The sequence below is a fragment of the Mizuhopecten yessoensis genome, unplaced genomic scaffold, assembly GCF_002113885.1.
Source record: "Mizuhopecten yessoensis strain PY_sf001 unplaced genomic scaffold, ASM211388v2 scaffold2421, whole genome shotgun sequence".
NCBI classification, from domain to species: domain Eukaryota; kingdom Metazoa; phylum Mollusca; class Bivalvia; order Pectinida; family Pectinidae; genus Mizuhopecten; species Mizuhopecten yessoensis.
In genome coordinates this window covers 118324-140088 of record NW_018404538.1, presented here as the reverse complement: position 1 = coordinate 140088, position 21765 = coordinate 118324, and the positions used below count along the sequence as shown (strand labels likewise).

General features: G+C 36.3%; 1 protein-coding gene across 10 annotated transcripts in view; it reads right to left on the bottom strand.

Annotated features, from left to right (window-relative positions):
- The window catches only part of LOC110445929 (mucin-17-like), a 146160-nt gene that overhangs the window by 14496 nt on the left and 109899 nt on the right, over window positions 1-21765 (bottom strand). For 9 of the 10 annotated variants that reach the window (XM_021490811.1, XM_021490809.1, XM_021490812.1 and 6 more), the window contains 3 exons: window positions 15517-18494; window positions 1550-2459; window positions 545-715 (listed from right to left, as the gene is read on the bottom strand). In XM_021490811.1, coding sequence (XP_021346486.1) covers window positions 545-715; window positions 1550-2459; window positions 15517-18494 — 4059 coding nt within the window. The remainder of the gene's footprint in view (window positions 1-544; window positions 716-1549; window positions 2460-15516; window positions 18495-21765) is intronic. The other variant, XM_021490819.1, reaches the window with a different exon arrangement.

Sequence of the window (21765 nt, the reverse complement as noted above, 5' to 3'; positions counted from 1 at the left end):
AGAATAATGTATACAGTGTTATATTCAGAATATGTCTCTGCTAGGCTAAGGTATACAGTGCTATACTCAGAATCTGTCTCTGCTAGGCTAAGGTATACAGTGTTATACTCAGCACCTTTCTCTGCTAGGCTAAGGTATACAGTGTTATACTCAGCACCTGTCTCTGCTAGGCTGAGGTATACAGTGTTATACTCAGCACCTGTCTCTGCTAGGCTGAGGTTTACAGTGCTATACTCAGAACCTGTGTCTGCTAGGCTTATGAATACAGTTTATAGGTCAGATGTACATTACTATCTGTTCAATAAGGTGTTCTACTTTAAAGAAGAAAACACTTAAAATTATATGAAACATGATAGCCAGATGTAACCAGTAGATTATTGTATTGACAGGCTGTTGTTAAACATTTTACTATAAAAGAGGAACAGTCTATCTGATACAGATTAGGTCAAATATCACATTAAAAAGTGATTCATTAGAGCAAACATTTTGAAAGATTTTGAAAGCTTGTAGAGAAAAAACACTGAAGTTTGCAGCATGTCCCTACTTTTGAGGATTCTGCGGATGGTTAGGGGGACATCCCCCCGGGCTGAGGCCTTGCCTCCTTCAATAAGAAAGCCTAGTCCGGTCACTCCCTTGGTCATGACCACATCAAATTCTTCTTTGTCTTGGTCATCTACAGGGTCGTCAAACACTGGCATCTCAAAGGAGAATGTACCTGAAAGTACATCATTTAATACATTATTTCAAACTCTTTCAATTCTACAAACATTCGACAAACAATCTAGTAAAGTTTACACATGTAGAAATAAAGTACAGTAAAACCAGCTCAAGAAACTACCTCAATTACCACCTGTAATAAGAGACAACTTAACTAACCTCTATTAAGAGACTTCCTGTAATAAGAGACCGCCTTTAACTAGCCTGTATTAAAAGACCCCCTGTATTAAGAGACCACTTAACAAACATGTAGTAAGAGACCCCCTGTAATATGAGACCACTTTTAACTCTCCTGTATTAAGAGCCCCCTGTAATATGAGACCACTTTTAACTCTCCTGTATTACAATACCCCCTGTATTAAGAGACCACTTAACTAACCTGTATTAAGAGACCCCTGTAATTTGAGACCGCTTTTAACTAACCTATATTAAGAGACACCCTGTATTATGAGACCACTTTTAACTAACCTGTATTAAGAGACCCCCTGTAATACGAGATCACTATATGAACTTCCAAAAGGGGATGTTTCACTCCATCTGCATTCTGAAGTGTTATATTTTTCATCACTACGTTATTAGTTGACTTGTCCAATGTCTTCAAACAAATTTACAAAACCAATGCATATAAGGACTTTCCTAAAATAAAGATAATAGTACAACTCTCCATCAAACAGCAAACATTCAGGCATTGATTTGGGGTAGTCATTGGGGTTCAATGTGACCCATTCTTTCCTGTGTCGTAAACATCATATAAAACTGCTTTTGTATTGAATTTCTGTTTTTCAAAAACCAAATATTTGATCGATAATATTTCTTAAGCTTTAGTACAAACCTAAATGAACCTTGACCTCAGAATTTTTGACAGCATCAGGAACTACTGGTATTAAGGATGAAGTGGTGACCTCTGGTGGTGATGGATCCATTACCGTGACCTCTGGTGTAGGTGGATCTATAACCGTGACATCTAGTGGTGGTTGATCTATTACCGTGACCTCTGGTGGTGATGTATCTATTACCGTGACCTCTGGTGTAGGTGGATCTATAACCGTGATCTCTGGTGGTGGTTGATCTATTACCATGACCTCTGGTGGTGATGGATCTATTACCGTGACATTTAGTGGTGGTTGATCTATTACCGTGACATCTAGTGGTGGTTGATCTATTAACGTGACCTCTGGTGGTGATGTATCTATTACCGTGACCTCTGGTGTAGGTGGATCTATAACCGTGACCTCTGATGATGGTGGATCTATTACCTTGACCTCTGATGGTGGTGGATCTATTACCATGACCTCTGGTGGTGGTGGATCTATTACTGTGATCTCTGATGGTGGTGGTAGTTCAATATCTGTGACCTGTAGTCCTAATTTGCTGACAGGAGCCTTTGGTGGTGATTTACTCACAATGACCTCAGACCTTTTGTCGATGACCTCATCCATCACCTTATTGTCTGTCTGAACTACATTTCCAAGGTCAGGAACAGCATCATCCTTAACTTTCATTCGTGAATTTGGCACTATTTGATCATAGGGATGATCAGTATCCATGGATACCAAAGTGTGCAATAGGTCAGATTTAGATACCACGAGTACAATATGAGATGACATTGTCTTGTTTAGTTTGTCCATGACATCATCCATTTTGTCAGCAGTCAGGGACTCTCCATTGGCTGACAGTAAGACATCACCAGAGACAATACGGCCATCTTTCCCTGCTAGGCTGTCAGAATCTACACTAGACACCTGATTTAAAACAAAATCAATTCTTGTTTTAAACGGATAATACTGTGTAAGTCGGTTATCATAATTACAATTATACTCAAACTGAACTGAAACCTGGCCCTGGAATCAAGAAACTTCTTCACACCTTCATACACACACATTCTTAGTGCTTAAAAGTTTCTTATACCAATTTCTCAATTCTTAACTTTAAGAACAGGCTTAACTTTCAGCATATTCTCAAAAAGAGTGTGTCTGAAAGATTCTGAAGTCTACATTCTCAAATTTTAAGTTGAGAACGGGCTAAATATTTGAGAATGGTAAGGAGCATGTGAATGTGCTTAAATACAAATGACCAACTTGAATTGTCTTATTAGTCATGAATTTGGGCTGTCAAAAACAAAAGCGGAGACGAATGGCTTGTTTTATTTATTGTTTTTCCCCCATAATAAGCCAAAACATTTTGGAGATAATTGGAAAACCAAAACTTTTGGCCTTACAATACAGTTTTATATCATAGGATGTCCTTTAAACATCGGCAAATGACTCTTAGGGTCCATTATATGTATATGTGGCTATGGCGGAAATGAACATTTTACCAGAGGGTTTAGAATTTGGAGCAGGTTCTGACCCCATTCAAGTGTAAAATTACCCTATCCCCAATACCTACATAACGATAGGCTCATTTCCTTACATATCTTTCCCGGAATTTCAGTAAAGGAAATATTGTGAATGCAATGATTAATGTCATAGCATTTTTAGAAAAAGTTCAATCTCAATCTAGGGAAGCTAATTTATGGCAGCCTATTAGTGTCAATTAAAAACAAAATATTTTAAACCGTTAACCATCTCATTACAAGCTGTTCATCTCATTAACTGCTGTGTTTTAATGAGATAATTATCATATTTTGACGAGACAAGTATGGTGTTTTAAGGGAATACCAAACGTGCTGCCGCTTTTTTATGAGATAACAATTAACTGAAATATTTTTTGAAAATTTAACCTACTGGTTATAGGATTCTGTACAAGACTTTTTGATTTGAAGTGTAGAATGTTTTTTCTATATCCCCTCCGATGGGGAGTGGTGGTGTACGGGTAAGGGGGGTGTCGAGTAAGTACTGTACATGTTTATCACCTTTTGTCATCACTCTATTGACTTTATATTTGAACAGATTAATTTGTTCCAACTTTCAAATGTTGGTCAAGTACATGTATGAGAATACCTTAAAAAACTGATATATCATGTAGCTGTACCTTAAATAGAAAAAAATGTCAGTCATCAATCTATTGAATCTCCATAATTAAACAAATTAAAGTCAAGCAGTTTTCAATGCCTGTATATACAGAAAAAAATGCAAGTGACTATCTATCCTAACTTTCCCGCAGTTTTTCATACACCGATATTACTTTTTTTCATTAAAGAGTTCCAAAGAGGGGCGGGCCCTTATGTTCCAACAAATACATTCTTACTTAAGTACGTTCTCAAATATTTAAGAATGCCTTTGATATCCACCATTTTGAGAACTTCTCAACTAAGTACGTACTTAGCTTAAGAATGAAGAGTTAATAATTGAGAATTAAGAAATTAAGTACATGTAGTGAGATTCCGGGGCCTGATGTAAAAAGAAAAACATTTGAATCTTTCAATTTTGATATTCAAAATAAAAGTTGTCAATTTAATTCCCTATCAAAACTACAGATGAAATCTTATAAGCCTTCATGTCTCATACACAAACATCAATCGTTAAATATTTTCTTTAAAAATCTAAATTCATTCCAATTTTTTTAATATAGAATAAAAATAAATATGATTTTCTATCAAAATTGAAATAAATCTTTTCGATCTTCAATAAAACCAAGAGAAGATGAGACATGTATATCACACCTAATATTCAAGCAGGATCTTATTCCATGTGAGCATATAGAAAATAAGAGGACACCTATTAACATTACAGGAAACCTCCAAAAAAACCAAAAAACACTTGTAATCAGACAGTAATTTTGAAGAAAAAAATAACAGAAAAAAACAGCAAAGCAAAGTTGTTATGTAAACAGCAGGAACTGAGCATACACCTAAATAAAAGGGAAGACAACAGCAGGAACAGAGAAATCTCCTAAAGAAAAGGAAAGACAACAAGAGGCCCAGAGGGTCTGTATCGCTCACCTGTTTCTTTTGTTATATGAAACTGACATATAGGTACCTGCAGACAAAATTTGGTAACTGTAGAACACTAGACATTTTAACATCTCTTAAACGGTTCTTAAAATATTGTCGTTTAAAATTTGAAATTTTAATTTTAAAGCTTTTAATCCATGTTGACCTTTGACACAAGCTAGCACTTAAAGTTGACCTTTGACCTCTTTACTGTTATAAAGAAAAAGAAAAAACACAGCTGGTCTACATATCATACCCAAGTATCATGACTCTCGACCAAACATATTAGACCCCTGTGACCTTGAAATTAGGTCAAGGTCATTTTAATGAGGAAGCTTTATAGCATTCCATCCCGGTACCTACTGGCCAAATATCATGACCCTGAGCCTTATGGAACTTGAAAAGAAGATTATTAATGCTTTTAACATACAGTATGTTGACCTTTGACCCATGACTAGCACTTAAAGTTGACCTTTGACCACATAACTGTAATTACGGAAAATATTCGCACTGATAGTGTACATGCCATACCAAAGTATCATGACCATAGTCCAAATGGTTCTTAGAATATTGTTGTTTGAAGTTTTTAATATATTTGTCCCCTGCGACCTTGAAAGTAAGGTAATTTTAATGAGAAAAGTAAAATAGAACTCTATCCCAGGTACCTACTGGCCAAATATCATGACCCTTGGCCTTATGGAACTTGAAAAGAGGATTGTTAAAGCTTTTATCCCATGTTGACCTTTGACTGCCGACTGGCACTTAAATTTGACCTTATAACTGTAATTAAGAAAAAGATTAACACAGCTGGTTAACATACCATACCCAAGTATAATGACTCTAGTCCAAATAGTTCTTCGGATATTGTTGTTTGAAGTTTTTAACATAATTATTTGACCCCTGTGACCTTGAAATTACAGTAATTTAGAAAAAGATTTGCACTGCTGGTCTACATAACATACCAAGGTATCATGACATTAGTCCTAATGGTTCATAGGATATTGCTGGTTGAAGATTTAACATATTTGACCCTTGTGACTTTGAAAGTAGGTCAAGGTCATTTTAATGAATAAGCTTCATAGCACTCCATCCCAGGTACCTACTGGCCAAATATCATGACCCTAGGTCCTTCAGTTCTTCTTCAGAAGTGGTTCAAAAGAAAAAGTTGACGGACGGAAAACGGACGCCGCAGTACGGCATAAGCTCACATGTGAGATAAAAACAGGAACTGTGGAGAGACCAGAACAAAAGGAGAGTGACCAACAGAAATAAAGGAGACAACGGAAAAACAACAACAGGGAACAAAACGACACCAAACAAATGGAAAGACGACAACAACAGAAATTCACGAGGAAACACCAAAATGTAAGGAAAGACTTAAACATGAACTAGGGAAACAGCATAATAAAAAGAAATGCAAGACCAGGAACTGAAAGACACCAAAACAAGAGGCCAAAAGGGCCTGCATCTGTAACCTTAAAAGTTGACTACAATAAAGCTATATGCAAAATGTCAGTATTTATGACTATAAATAATTCAAAAGAACCTGTTAAAATGTTTTAACACATTGGACCCATGTAACATTGAAAGTAAAATATGGACATTAAGTCTAACAAACTATACAGCCCTTCATCCCAACATCAACTTGTCAAATATCACAACCCTTGACTTTTTATGGTGAAGATGAGGTTTTTACAAATATGACCATATGTGATCTTGAAAGCATGTCAAGGACTTTGACATGAATAAACTTGATAGCTCTTCATCTAAGCATGCTGCTGGCCAAATACCACCTGCAAGTAGATTATTCAGAAGAAATTGTTAAAAATTTTAACATATTTGAACTCATGTGACTTCAATTATGTGTGAAGGTCATTCATTTGAACAAACTTGGAAGCACTACATTCCAGCATGCTTCTGGCCAAATATCATCACCCTAGGCATTTTGGTTATTCACCAGAAGTTGTTTAAAATTTTCAACATATTTTACAATTTTGATCTTGAATGTAACAAACATGGCAGCCATCATCATCCCAGTATACTCTGGCAAAATATCATCAACCTGGACCAATTGGTTATTAAGAATACGTTGTTTACAGAAAAAAAGGTGATGCCAGAAGGACAACGGACAATGCGTCTTCAGGCTAGGTGAGCTAATAAAAAGGAAAGACAACAACAGGAGCTTGGTAGACACAAAAACAGAAGGAAACTCAACAACAGGGACTGAGGAGACAACAAAACCAAGGTAAAGACAACAACAGGGACTGAGGAGACAACAAAACCAAAGTAAAGACAACAACAGGGACTGAGGAAACAACAAAACCAAGGTAAGGACTACAACAGGGACTGAGGAGACAACAAAACCAAGGTATAGACAACAACAGGAGCTTGGTAGACACAATAACAGAGGGAAACTCAACAACAGATACTGATGAGACAACGAAACCAATGTTAAGACAACAACAGGGACTGGGGAGACAACAAAACCAACCTTAAGATAACAACAGTAAATAAGGAGACAACAAAACCAAGGTAAAGACAACAACAGGGACTGGGGAGACAACAAAACCAAGGTAAGGACTACAACAGGGACTGAGGAGACAACAAAACCAAGGTAAAGACAACAACAGGGACTGAGGAGGCAACAAAACCAGGGTATAGACAACAACAGGGACTGAGGAAACAACAAAACCAAGGTAAGGACTACAACACGGACTGAGGAGAAAACAAAACCAAGGTAAAGACTACAGCAGTGACTGAGGAGACAATAAATCAAGGTAAAGACAACAACAAGGACTCGGGAGACAACAAAACCAAGGTATAGACAACAACAGGAGCTTGGTAGACACAATAACAGAGGGAATCTCAACAACAGATACTGATGAGACAACGAAACCAAGGTTAAGACAACAACAGGGACTGGGGAGACAACAAAACCAACCTTAAGATAACGACAGTAACTAAGGAGACAACAAAACCAAGGTAAAGACAACAACAGGGACTGGGGAGACAACAAAACCAAGGTAAAGACTACAACAGGGACTGAGGAATCAACAAAACCAAGGTAAAGACAACAACAGGGACTGAGGAAACAACAAAACCAAGGTAAAGACAACAACAAGGACTTGGGAGACAATAAACCAAGGTATAGACAACAACAGGGACTGAGGAGACAACAAAACCAAGGTAAAGACAACAACAGGAGCTTGGTGAACACAACAACAGAAGGAAACTCAACAACAGACACTGAGGAGACAACAAAACCAAGGTAAAGACAACAACAGGGACTGGGGAGACAACAAAAACCAGGGTAAACACAACAACAGGGACTGAGGAAACAACAAAACCAAGGTATAGACAACAACAGGGACTGAGAAGGCAACAAAACCAAGGTAAAGACAACAACAGGGACTGAGAAGGCAACAAAACCAAGGCAAAGACAACAACAGAGACTGAGGAGACAACAAAACCAAGGTAAAGATAACAACAGTAACAGAGGAGACAACAAAACCAAAATAAAGACAATAACATGAGCTTGGTAGACACAATAACAGAAGGAAACTCAACAACAGATACTGAGGAGACAACTAAACCAAGGTGAAGACAACAACAGGGACTGGGGAGACAACAAAACCAAGGTATAGACAACAATAGGGACTGGGAAGACAACAAAACCAAATTAAAGACAACAACAGGGACTGAGGAAACAACAAAACCAAGGTAAAGACAACAACAAGGTCTCGGGAGACAACAAAACCAAGGTCAACACAACAATAGGGACTGAGGAGACAACAAAAGAAAAGAAAAAGCAAAGACAGAAATTGAGGAGACAACGAAGCAAAAGGAAAGACAACAGGATCCAAGGAAACACCAGAATAAAAGGAAAGACAACAACAGGATCTGAGGAGACACCAGAACAAAAGGAAAGACAAACAAGAGGGCCAATGGGCTTGCATCGCTCACCTGGTATTAATCTCACACTTTTAAACAGATTTAAACATATGACGACCTTGAATGTCGAACAACAACATTAGGTTGAAAGTGGGTCAAGGTCATTCATTTGAACAAACTTGGTAGTCCTTCACCTCAGCATGCAACAGACCCAATTTCAGTACCCTGGGCCTTTTGGTTATTGAGAAGAAGTGTTTTGAAGATTTTACGACATTTTACCCCTGTGACCTTGAAAGTGAGTCAAGGTCATTCATTTAAACAAACTTGTTAGCCCTTCATCCCAGCATGCTACAGGTCCAATATCAGTACCCTGGGTCATTTGGTTATTAAGAGGAAGTTGTTTGAAGATTTTAAGAATTTGACCCCTGTGACCTTGAAAGTGGGTCAAGGTCATTCATTTGAACAAATGCGGTAGCCCTTCATCCCAGCATGCTACAGGCCCAAAATCAGTACCCTGTGCCATTTGGTTATTGAGAAGAAGTTGTTTGAAGATTTTAAGATATTTATCACCTGTCACCTTGAAAGTTGGTAAAGGTCATTCATTTGAACAAACGCGGTAGCCCTTTATCCAAGCATGCTACAGGTCCAATATCAGTACACTGGGCCTTTTGGTTATTAAGAAGAAGTCGTTTAAAGATTTTAAGACATTTGACCCGTGTGACCTTGAGTGGGTCAAGGTCATTCATTTGAACGAACTCGATAGTCCTGCATCCCAGCATGCTACTGACCAAATACTATCAGCCTGGGCATCTTTGTTATTGAGAAGAAGTTGTTTAAAGTAAAAAGTTGAAGCTAGAGGGAGGGAGGGACGGACGGACGACGGACAGGCCAGGTGAGCTAAAATCTAACAGAGAAGACACCAAAAGAAAAAGAAAATACAACAAAAGGTATTGAGGATACACCAGACCAATAGAAAATACAACAAAAGGAACTGAGGATACCAAAATAAAAGGTAAGACACTATCATGTATTGAGACGACTACAAAACAAAAGGAACTGAGGAGACATACTAAATTTTATTTGAAATGGACCGATTGGTTAATTTCATAGAAAGAGAGAAATATTTGTACTATAAAGCCATTTCAAAATATGCATTAATTTGTAAAATTAAATCAGAGAAAATGGTGGCCATACTGATATTTAGAATTGGACAAAAAAATTGCAACACTAACATCCCGACCACATACAATATTGGAGAAGACTGTATTACCATTATATTACATAGGTTTCAGCACCAAAGTCACAGCCTGAAACTTCTTAAGAACCCCATGGAATGGCGGTGTTGACATAGAGGGAAAACATGTATATCAGAGCACTATAAAGTAAGAGGGTATTGTGTATTGAAATATATTATGCTTTACAATATTAACTCAAAGCAGACGTTATGAAATAATTCCACAAAAAATATATAAATTGAAAGTTTTATCATTTGAATTTCTAGTACTATTGGCATTTCAAGACTGAAAGTAAGATTTTTTTTGCTATATAGGATAATAGTGGAATGGTATGGAAGTTAATGTAATATTGGATAATAGTGGAATGGTATGGAAGTTAATGTAACATAGGATAATAGTGGAATGGCATGGAAGTTGATGTAATATAAGATAATAGTGGAATGGTATGGAAGTTAATGTAATATTGGATAATAGTGGAATGGTATGGAAGTTAATGTAACATAGGATAATATTGGAATGGGATGGAAGTTAATTTAGCATAGGATAATAGTGGAATGGTATGGAAGTTGATGTAAAATAAGATAATAGTGGAATGGTATGGAAGTTAATGTAACATAGGATAATAGTGGAATGGTATGGAAGTTGAGGTTATATCAGATAATAGTGGAATGGTATGAATGTAAATGCTATATAGGATAATATTGGAATGGTAAGGAAGTTGATGTGATATCAGATAATAGTGGAATGGTATGGAAGTTAATGTAATATAGGATAATAGTGGAATGGTATGGAAGTTGATTTAATATAAGATAAAAGTGGGATGGTAAGGAAGTTGATGTAATATAAGATAATAGTGGAATGGTATGGAAGTTGATGTAATATAAGATAATAGTGGAATGGTATGGAAGTTAATGTACCATAGGATTATAGTGGAATGGTATGGAAGTTGATGTGATATAAGATAATAGTGGAATGGTATGGAAGTTAATGTGATATAAGATAATAGTGGAATGGTATGGAAGTTGATTTAATATAAGATAAAAGTGGGATGGTAAGGAAGTTGATGTGATATAAGATAATAGTGGAATGGTATGGAAGTTAATGTAACATAGGATGATAGTGGAATGGTATGTAAGGAAGTTGATGTGATATAAGATAATAGTGGAATGGTATGGAAGTTAATGTACCATAGGATAATAGTGGAATGGTATGGAAGTTGATGTGATATAAGATAAAAGTGGAATGGTATGGAAGGTAATGTAACATAGGATAATAGTGGAATGGTATGGAAGTTAATGTAACATAGGATGATAGTGGAATGGTATGGAAGTTGATGTGATATAAGATAATAGTGGAATGGTAAGGAAGTTGATGTGATATAAGATAATAGTGGAATGGTATGGAAGTTAATGTAACATAGGATAATAGTGAATAGTTTGGAAGTTGATGTGATATAAGACAATAGTAGAATGGGATGGAAGTTAATGTAATATAAGATAATAGTGGAATGGTATGGAAGTTGATGTGATATAAGATAAAAGTGGAATGGTATGGAAGTTGATGTGATATAAGATAATAGTGGAATGGTATGGAAGTTAATGTAACATCGGATGATAGTGGAATGGTATGGAAGTTGATGTGATATAAGATAAAAGTGGAATGGTATGGAAGTTAATGTAACATAGGATGATAATGGAATGGTAAGGAAGTTGATGTGCTATAAGATAATAGTGGAATGGTATGGAAGTTAATGTAACATAGGATGATAATGGAATGGTAAGGAAGTTGATGTGATATAAGATAATAGTGGAATGGTATGGAAGTTAATGTAACATAGGATAATAGTGGAATGGTATGGAAGTTGATGTGATATAAGATAAAACTGGAATGGTTTGGAAGTTAATGTAACATAGGATAATAGTGGAATGGTATGGAAGTTGATGTGATATAAGATAACAGTGGAATGGTATGGAAGTTAATGTAACATAGGATAATAGTAGAATGGGATGGAAGTTGATGTAATATAATATAATAGTGGAATGGTATGGAAGTTGATGTGATATAAGATAATAGTGGAATGGTTTGGAAGTTGATTTGATATAAGATAATAGTGGAATGGTATGGAAGTTAAGGTAAAATAGGACAAGAGGCCCATGGGCCTTAACGGTCACCTGAGTCTATAGTATTTATTTTTGTTGTTGAAATATGTACCAATTTGAGTAAAAAATAGTATAATGTTAACTTAACTTTGTCAGGACCATGAGCTGATCATTCCTAGACCAATTTTAAGTGAGATCGGCCTATTAGAACTTAGTAGCAAAATAGCGGCCATGGCAGCCAAATTGTATTTCTGATTGACCCGAAAAATAACAACACTTTGTCAGGACCATGATTCGATCATTCCTACAAAGTTTCAGTTCAATCGGCCAAGTAGATCTTTACTTTAAGTTTGAAATAGTTTACCAAAATGGCAGCTGTGGTGGCCATATTGGATTTCTGATCGACCTGAAAAATAACAACACTTTGTCAGGACCATGAGTCAATCATTCCTACAAAGTTTCAGTTCAATCGGCCTAGCAGAACTTGACTTTAAGTTTGAAATATGTTTTCAAAATGGTGGCCGTGGCGGCCATATTGGATTTATGATTGACCTGAAAAATAACAACACTTTGTCAGGACCATGAGTCGATCATTCCTACAAACTTTAAGTTCAATCGGTCCAGCAGAACTTGACTTTAAGTTTGAAATAGGTTTTCAAAATGGCGGCCGTGGTGGCCATATTGGATTTCTGATCGACCCAAAAAATAACAACACTTTGTCAGGACCATGAGGCGATCATTCCTACCAACTTTCAGTTCAATCGGTCCAGCAGAACTTGACTTTAAGTTTGAAATAGGTTTTCAAAATGGTGGCCGTGGCGGCCATATTGGATTTCTGATCGACCCGAAAAATAACAACACTTTGTCAGGACCATGAGGCGATCATTCCTACCAACTTTCAGTTCAATCGGCCCAGCAGAACTTGACTTTAAGTTTGAAATGTAAAATGTTAACGGACGACGGACGACGGACGACGGACGACGACGGACGAAAACGGATAGCAATAGGTCACTTGAGCTAAAGCTCAGGTGACCTAATAATAGTGGAATGGTATGGAAGTTGATGTGATATAAGATAATAGTGGAATGGTATGGAAGTTGATGTAATATAGAATAATAGTGGAATGGTATGGAAGTTAATGTAATATAGAATAATAGTGGAATGGTATGGAAGTTAGTGTTAGGATAATGGTATGAGCATTACTGCTATATTGGTCATTGAATGTGGCATAAGAGTTTGTAAATATTATGAACTACAAGTGGTTCTATATTACCAGGTATTTGAAATATCTAATTATATTAACGTTGGATGCTTCCTTACACATTATACCTGTGTTTTTTCCCCTTTAAAAATAATTAAGTTTTACCTTTAGAATTGGTTTTATCATTATACAATGATATATACAGCATCACTAAGGTGTTATCATTATACAGTAATATATACAGCATCACTAAGGTGCTATCATTATACAGTAATATATACAGCATCACTAAGGTGCTATCATTACACAGTAATATATACAGAACCACAAGGGTGTTACATGTATAATGATACAGTAATATATACAGCATCATTAGTGTGTTATCATTATACAGTATTATGTAAAGCATCACTAAGGTGTTATCATTATACAGTAATATATACTTTTAGCATCACCATTGTGTTATCATTATACAGTAATATATACAGCATCACTAGATTGTTATCATTATACAGTAATATATACAGCATAACTAAGGTGCTCTCATTATACAGTAATATATACAGCATCACTAGATTGTTATGATTATACAGTAATATATACAGCATCACTAGTGTGTTATCATTATGCAGTAATATATACAGCATCACTAAGGTGCTCTCGTTATACAGTAATATATACAGCATCACTAAGGTGCTCTCACTATACAGTAATATATACAGCATCACTAGATTGTTATCATTATACAGTAATATATACAGCATCACTAGTGTGTTATCATTATACAGTAATATATACAGCATCACTAAGGTGCTCTCATTATACAGTAATATATACAGCATCACTAAGGTGTTATCATTATACATTAATATATACAGCATCACTAGGGTGTTATCACTGTAGCATGTGTATTATATTTTCATGTGTGTGTTACACACATTACTTTATGATGTGTGTTACATGCATGTCTTTATAATGTGTGTTACATGCATGTTTTTATGATGTGTGTTACACATGCAAGACTACACACTTGTGTTTTTCTAATGAATCAGAAAGCACCAGTTTATTGCGCGAAGGAATATATTCAAGAGGGCCTGTATCGCTCACCTATTTCTTTTGTTACATGAAACTGACATATAGGTAATTTCAGACCAAATTTGGTAACTAGAACACAGGACATTTTAACATCTCCTAAATGCTTCTTACGATATTGTTTTTGAAATTTTATTTTAATTTTAAAGCTTTTAACCCACCTTGACCTTTAACTCCGACTAGCACTTAAAGTTGACATTTGACCTCATTACTGTAATAAACAAAACGAAATTGTATAGCACTCTATCCTTAGTACCTACTGGCTGAATATCATGACCCTAGGCTTTATGGAACTTGAGAAGAACATTGTTAAAGCTTTTAACCCATGTTGACGTTTGACCCCCCCGACTAACACTTAAAGTTGACCTTTGACCTCATTACTGTAATGAAGAAAATTATTTGCACTGCTGGTCTACATAGCATACTCAAGTATGATGACTAGTCCAAATGGTTCTTAGGATTCTAGGATATTGCTGTTTGAAGTGTTTAACATATTTGACCCCTGTGACCTTGAAACTAGGTCAAGGTCATTTTAACGAGGAAACTTTATAGCACTCCATCCAAGGTACCTACTGGCCATACATCATGACCCTAGGTCCTCCAGTTCTTCTTCAGAAGTCGTTCAAATGATAAAGTTGACGGACAGACGATGGACGACGGACGATGGACGCTGCAGTACGGCATAAGCTCACCTGGCCCTTTGGGCTAGGTGAGCTAAAACACAAGTGTGTGGTCTTGTTTTTATCAAATATCTTCCGTATTTGGTAGAGATCGATACAAAGATCTTATAAACTTTGATATTTTTTGCAAATACTAGGAACTTTTCAGTCCGCCATGACAAGGGGATTCCCACAAAAAGTAGTTCCGGCTAGTAGGTAAATACACCATTCCGTATTGCACATGTACAATACAGAACGTTGTATTTCATGGTCTGAACATTGCTTGTATTACTATAACAAGATTCAACAGGTATGTGATAAATGCATGTCTTTATGATAGTTGTGTTACATGCATTAATTTATGATGATTGTTACATGCATGTCTTTATGATGCGTGTGTTACACACATTACTTTACAACTTACACACATTAAGCATGGAACTATTTCAGAATTGAGATGTATTTCATGGTAAGGTAGCATGCTTCGTTGATAAATTATAAATGAATGATATAGGTTAGTTGTTTTTAGTTACTCAGTTGGAGCTTCCTTTAGATGTTTCTCATGTTATTTATTCGATGAATGATTCCTTTCGAAACTAGATGCCTTTACATATGCTAAAGAAATGCGTGTCTGCATGCTAAGGTCTTTGAAAAACAGGCACTATTTTTGGTGCTAAGGATTATTGAGAGCTGCCTCTAGAGATGATAACAGAATGAGATGAGATGATGAGTCATAACTCATACATACCACAGCCTTCTGGTGCTGCCCAACTGTCAGTCTCACACCAATGGTCATCATAAGGTCTGGTCGGTGCAGGATGACCACTACAATTTCATCATCGAGGGATAATCCAGTCCGATCCATAACATCGTTGGCATTATCCAGTAGAATGGCAAGATTTTCTGAACTCATAATTGATTCATCTAGAGTAATGTCCGAGTTGACAGACCCTTTGATATAAGCTGTATTTAGTTCTTGAGATCCCATGGCAACAGACCATCGTCGTCTACTCTTAACATTGGGGTATTCACTGTTGGTGATATCATCAAAACTGTTCAGAAGTTTGATATCAGTGGTGTTTGATTCACTTCTTATTTGATGATAATATGATAGCAAGTTTGACTGACCATCATAATCATGAAGGTCTTCAGAATTGTCATGGTAGTTTTCTTGAAAATCAGGGTTATCTCCCATTCTCTGATTTTCAGAATTGTCAACACAAAAAGCAATATCAGCACTACCTAACACATTATCCTGCATGGATAAATTAATACAATTACTATGTACAGGGCTGCCACCTACAAAGTGTCCTCCAACATCATTCACACTATCTCCTCTGAAACAATCTGAAGATTTCTCAAGGTTATTTTTATCACCTGGACGACCTTGGAATCCAGGAGAATCCTGTAGGAAGAAAACAGATTCATAACTACTGTTCACCATGTCCTGACTATGGGAGTCTGTGAGCATGCTTCCAGGTGCCTGTGGCTGTGAGTCTATGGCCATATTTGGACATGCATTTGGTGAAGGAGTTACACCACAAAACAACAAATCTTTTGAATCTAACATGCAATTTGCAGGCGAAGCATTATCATTGATACTGAGGTTAGCATTAGTATTAACATCAAACTCATCAAGTATATCCAGCAATGGAGGTTGACCGACAGCACTAAAACCATCTTCATTCACCACACCACAACCTGCCCCACCACTTTTAGGAATCACACCACTTAAGTCATGTATGGGGCTTTCATTCAATTCAGGTAGGTCCATAGGAGAAATGGAGGAGGGAAAGGGAGGGAGAGTGGAGGAAAGAAGAGAGGGAGTGACGGAAGGGGGAAGGAGTGAAATATCTTCACTATAGTCTTCATTTAATTCTCTAGAATGCTGAATGACATATATCTGGTCACTTAACATTTCCTTAGCAATAGTTGTAGGCACAGCTGGTAGGTGATGAGAGACTTTGGGTAGGCTTGATGGCTTCTCCCCAACCTCACTGAGAATGTCATCCAGCATATCCTGTGCAATACTCAAAGCCCCAGGCATGGTACTTTGGGGAGGAAGGGGAGGGGTGACTTCATCAGCATCAGAGTCATCATCAGGGGGAAGTAACACACTAACACAATCAGTTTGTTCAAAACTAGCATCCTTAAAGATACTATTTGGTAAGCTGCTGTCTGACAAAATTGGTTTAGTAGTCTCGTCTTCATGCAAAACCTCAACCGAAGCATGAAGCACAGGCCAAGTCTTACCTTCTACGCTGTCTACTGATTTGGGCGTACATGCCACTGTACCTATCACTTCCTGTGCAAATTTGTCTCCCACTTGTTGTTTCTCACTGACACTGTCTTGTTGGGTGATGTCAGGAAAGTTGTGAGCATTACTATACAGCACGTTGACAATACTAACAGTGTTTTCGCTCTCAACAAGACTTTGTGTAATAACATGCGCCTTATCAACAACATCGATGACATCTGCTTCCACAGACAACTTCTGTGAGGAATGGACATTATGTGAAGACTTAGGTGTTACAACATCAATGTCAGATGCACTTTTGTCCGACACATCATTCTTACCTGGCTGTGTTGGCAATATTGGTTTGAGAAATTCCGAGGCATTTTCTGTTAGCTTTTTTGTAGGAGCTGCAATTTGAAAAGACTCTGTGAACAAATTAAATTGATAAGCGTCTTTGTTTTTACGTGGACTAAGAACAGAATTGACTTGTCTTGGGGAGACCTTCATTGCATTTTTTTCTGTAGGTGATGTCATCTTAGAACAAATTGGTCCAGTTGAAGTTTTCTTTGACAGAGAGGGTTTGTGATGAGATTTTGGTTTAGCAGACATGACATAGTCCACATGGCCTGAAGGGATCAGTCTCGGTTCTTGATCATAATGAGAAAATTTTGGGGGAATGTTTTTGGAACCACTGATCGAGGTGAATATAACAGTATCTATAGGCTTTGTAGAATCTATGTCCTTTGCCTTCTCTGTAGGCATCACACTTTTCCTGGCAGACGACACGTAACTAGAACTACTTGGAGTGGAATATGAAGAAGACCCCACTTCTGTCACACCAGATCTGTCATACTGTCTAACCTTTCCAGCCGCCGACCCAACGTACCCACTCGACTGCATCATGGGTCTAGAGGGGGCAATAAGATCTGGTTTTGAAAGCTTGTCAAGTTTGGATTTAGGAGCAATAAGAGGAGGTTCCTTCCTAACAACAGGCTCTGAAGCAATTCTAGATTCCCGGGGTGCTGGCTTTGGTAACTCTTCCAAAGATGCTGGCTTTGGCAGGTCTTCCTGAGATGCTGGCTTTTGCAGGTCTTCCTGAGATGCTGGCTTTGGCAACTCTTCCCAAGATACTGGCTTTGGTAACTTTCCGCGAGATGCTGGCTTTGGTAACTTTTCATGAGATGCTGGCTTTGATAACTTTTCATGAGATGCTGGCTTTGTTACATCATGTTTTGCCATTTCGTGTTTATGACTGTTAGTAATTATTGTGCTCTGAAGCTTGTTACTGACAGTTGGCTCTACTGTATCTGTCACCTGGTTACCTGGGGAGGTTGAAGATATATGTTTAGTGGTTTCAAGAGGTGTTACAACATCCCCGGAGGTTACCTTGGGCCCAGAGGTTTGGACTGGGAGCAGGGCACAAGTCTTTGGCTTGGTGGATCTTGGGTTGATATCCAACACTTCTGGCTTGATTGCTAGTTCCTTAGAATCTGAAATGATGTTATTCGGATTTCAAAACAGGCTGCTTACTAGATGGTCATAATTTTATGAATACAAAATAGTATTTTTAAAGGATTTTCAAGAGCTTTAGACAATTTCTTTGATGCTTTTACTATTTCTGATCAGTCTAGCAAATGAACAATAATAGCTTATGGTTATTATTCTTTGAAAACAAAACAGAATGGGATTTTTTTTTTGTTTCCAAATGAAATAATAATAATAATAATAATAATAATAAACTTTATTTATTGAGGATACAAAACCTGTTTAGCAAAGCTAATCTTCCACAGGGTCCTCTGTTAGTAAAATTGGTTAGTTAAAAGACAAAGTAGTATCACAGCAAATAAATGTACATGAAATAATTGTTGGTCTACTAAAACAGCAATTAATATCACAGTTATTTCATAATTTAAACGGTCGTTCAATAAATTACAATAAAATTATCACAGAAGCACGAAATATATTCCGTGCTTAACCCATTATGGTTTTCATTAAAAGACAAATTGTCTAATTTACATATATGCTAATGTAGCAAAAGCTAAAAATTGACAGAATACACGCCAATATAGCGAAAATAAAACAAATCAGAGCTGTATCTAAAAAGTATAATAGTAAAAATAAAAGACAATTAAACCGCATTCTTAATGTTACCAATCATATTTTGTTTGAGTTTTGTCAAGAAGGAAGAGAGTCGTACTTCAACCGGTAAATTATTCCAAATCTGGCTCCCTTGTACCAAAAAGTGTTTGGAATAAAATGTGGTACGGTGTTTGGGTACCTTGACAGAGTTTTGGGATGCTGATCTAGTATATCTGTTGTTAGACAAATTAAATTGATTAGAAAGATATCCTGGAACTAGATTATTTATACATTTGTACACCATAACACCTCTTTTGAATTTCAAATATTCGCCAATTGGTAACCACCCTAATGAAGAAAACATTTCTACTGATGGTGTATCAAATGGAGCATCCAACAGTAATCTTGCAGCTTGTTTCTGCGCTTTTGACAGTTTTTGTAGAAGATTTAAAGAGCATCCGCTCCATACTGTGCTACTGTACATGAAGTGGGGAAAAATACATGCGTGAAAAAATTTAAGTCTAGCTGAAAGTGGTAAATATTGACGGATGCGTCGAAGTAAACCCAAACCACTGTTAATCTTTGAAACAACAGATGCTATGTGATCTAACCAAGATAAACTGTTGTCAATTTTTACACCAAGAAGTTTTTCACTCTTTACTTGTTCAATACATTCCTGATCTAATATTAGGCTTAGAGCATCATCTATTCTGTTAAGTTTCTGTTTTGTGGCAATAACCATACATTTCGTTTTATTCCTATTTAGAATCATTTTATTCTCATTACACCAGTCTTGGACTTTACTCATTTTACAAATGATGTACTTCTAAAGGAAATACATAACTGTGATTCACAGTTCAAATAATTAACACAAGTCAAAAGCATCAACAAATATCATCCCCAGATTGAAGTTTGAAAGAATCAAAGTGCTAGAGCAACTACAGTATAAGAACCATGTATAACACCAACTCTCAACCTCTATTAAATTATACTGTCATATCTTGAGGGTTGTAACACGGATATAACTATGATAGTTGTTACACAGATATAACTATAATGAATGTAACACAGATATAAGTGTGATGGTTGTAACACAGATATAAGTGTGATAGTTGTAACACGGATATAAATATGATAGTTGTTACACAGATATAAGTGTGATATATAGTTGTTACACAGATATAAATATGATGGTTGTAACACAGATATAACTATGATGGTTGTTACACAGATACAACTATGATGGTTGTAACACAGAAATAACTATGGTGGTTGTAACACAGATATAAGTGTGATAGTTGTAACATAGATATAAATATGATGGGTGTAACACAGATATAACTATGATAGTTGTCTCACACTTACAACTATGATGGTTGAAACACAGAAATAACTATGATGGTTGTAACACAGATATAACTAGGATGGTTGTCACACAGATATAACTCTGATGGTTGTAACACAGATATAACTATATTGATTGTTACACAGATATAAGTGTGATGGTTGTAACACAGATATAACTGTGATAGTTGTAACACAGATATAACTATGATGGTTGTAACACAGATATAAGTGTGATATATAGTTGTTACACAGATATAAATATGATGGATGTAACACAGATATAACTATGATGGTTGTAACACAGAAATAACTAGGATGTTTGTATATAACTATGATGGTTGTAACATAGATATAAATATGATGGGTGTAACACAGATATAACTATGATGATTGTTACACAGATATAACTGTGATGGTTGTAACACAGATATACCTGTGATAGTTGTAACACAGATATAACTATGATAATTGTTCCACAGATATAACTATGATGGTTGTAATACAGATATAGCTATGATGGTTGTAACACAGATACAACTAGGATGGTTGTCACACAGATATAACTCTGATGGTTGTAACACAGATATAACTATGATGATTGTTACACAGATATAACTATGATGGTTGTAACACAGATATCACTAGGATGGTTGTAACACAGATATAATTAGGATGGTTGTAACACAGATAAAACTATGATGGTTGTTACACAGATATAACTATGATGGTTGTAACACAGATATAACTATGATGGTTGTAACACTGATATAACTATGATGGTTGTAACACATATAAAACTATGATGGTTGTTACACAGATATAACCATGATGGTTGTAATACAGATATAATTATGATGGTTGTTACACAGATACAAGAGGCCCAATGGGCCTGCATCGCTCACCTGGTATAAAACTCACACTGGTAACCTTAAAGTGATCTAAAATAAAGCTACAGGCAAAATATCAGTATTTATGATTAAAATTTGTTCAAAAGACCCTGTTAATTTTTTTCAAAACATTTCACCCCTGTGATTGAAAGTCGAACAAAGTCATTATGTTGAACACATTGTATAGCCTTTCATCTCAGGATGAAACTTGCAAAGTATAAACATCCTGGGACCCATGGTTATTCATAAGAGGTTGTTTAAAGATTTTAAACAAATTTGACCCCTGTGACCTTGAATATAAGTCAAAGTCATTCACTTTAACAAACATAGTAGTCCTTGATCCCAGCATATGCTACTAACTAAATATCAACATCCTGAGCCTTTTGGTTATTCAGAACAAGTTGTTGAAATATTTTAAACATATTTGCTCCTTGTGACCTTGAATATG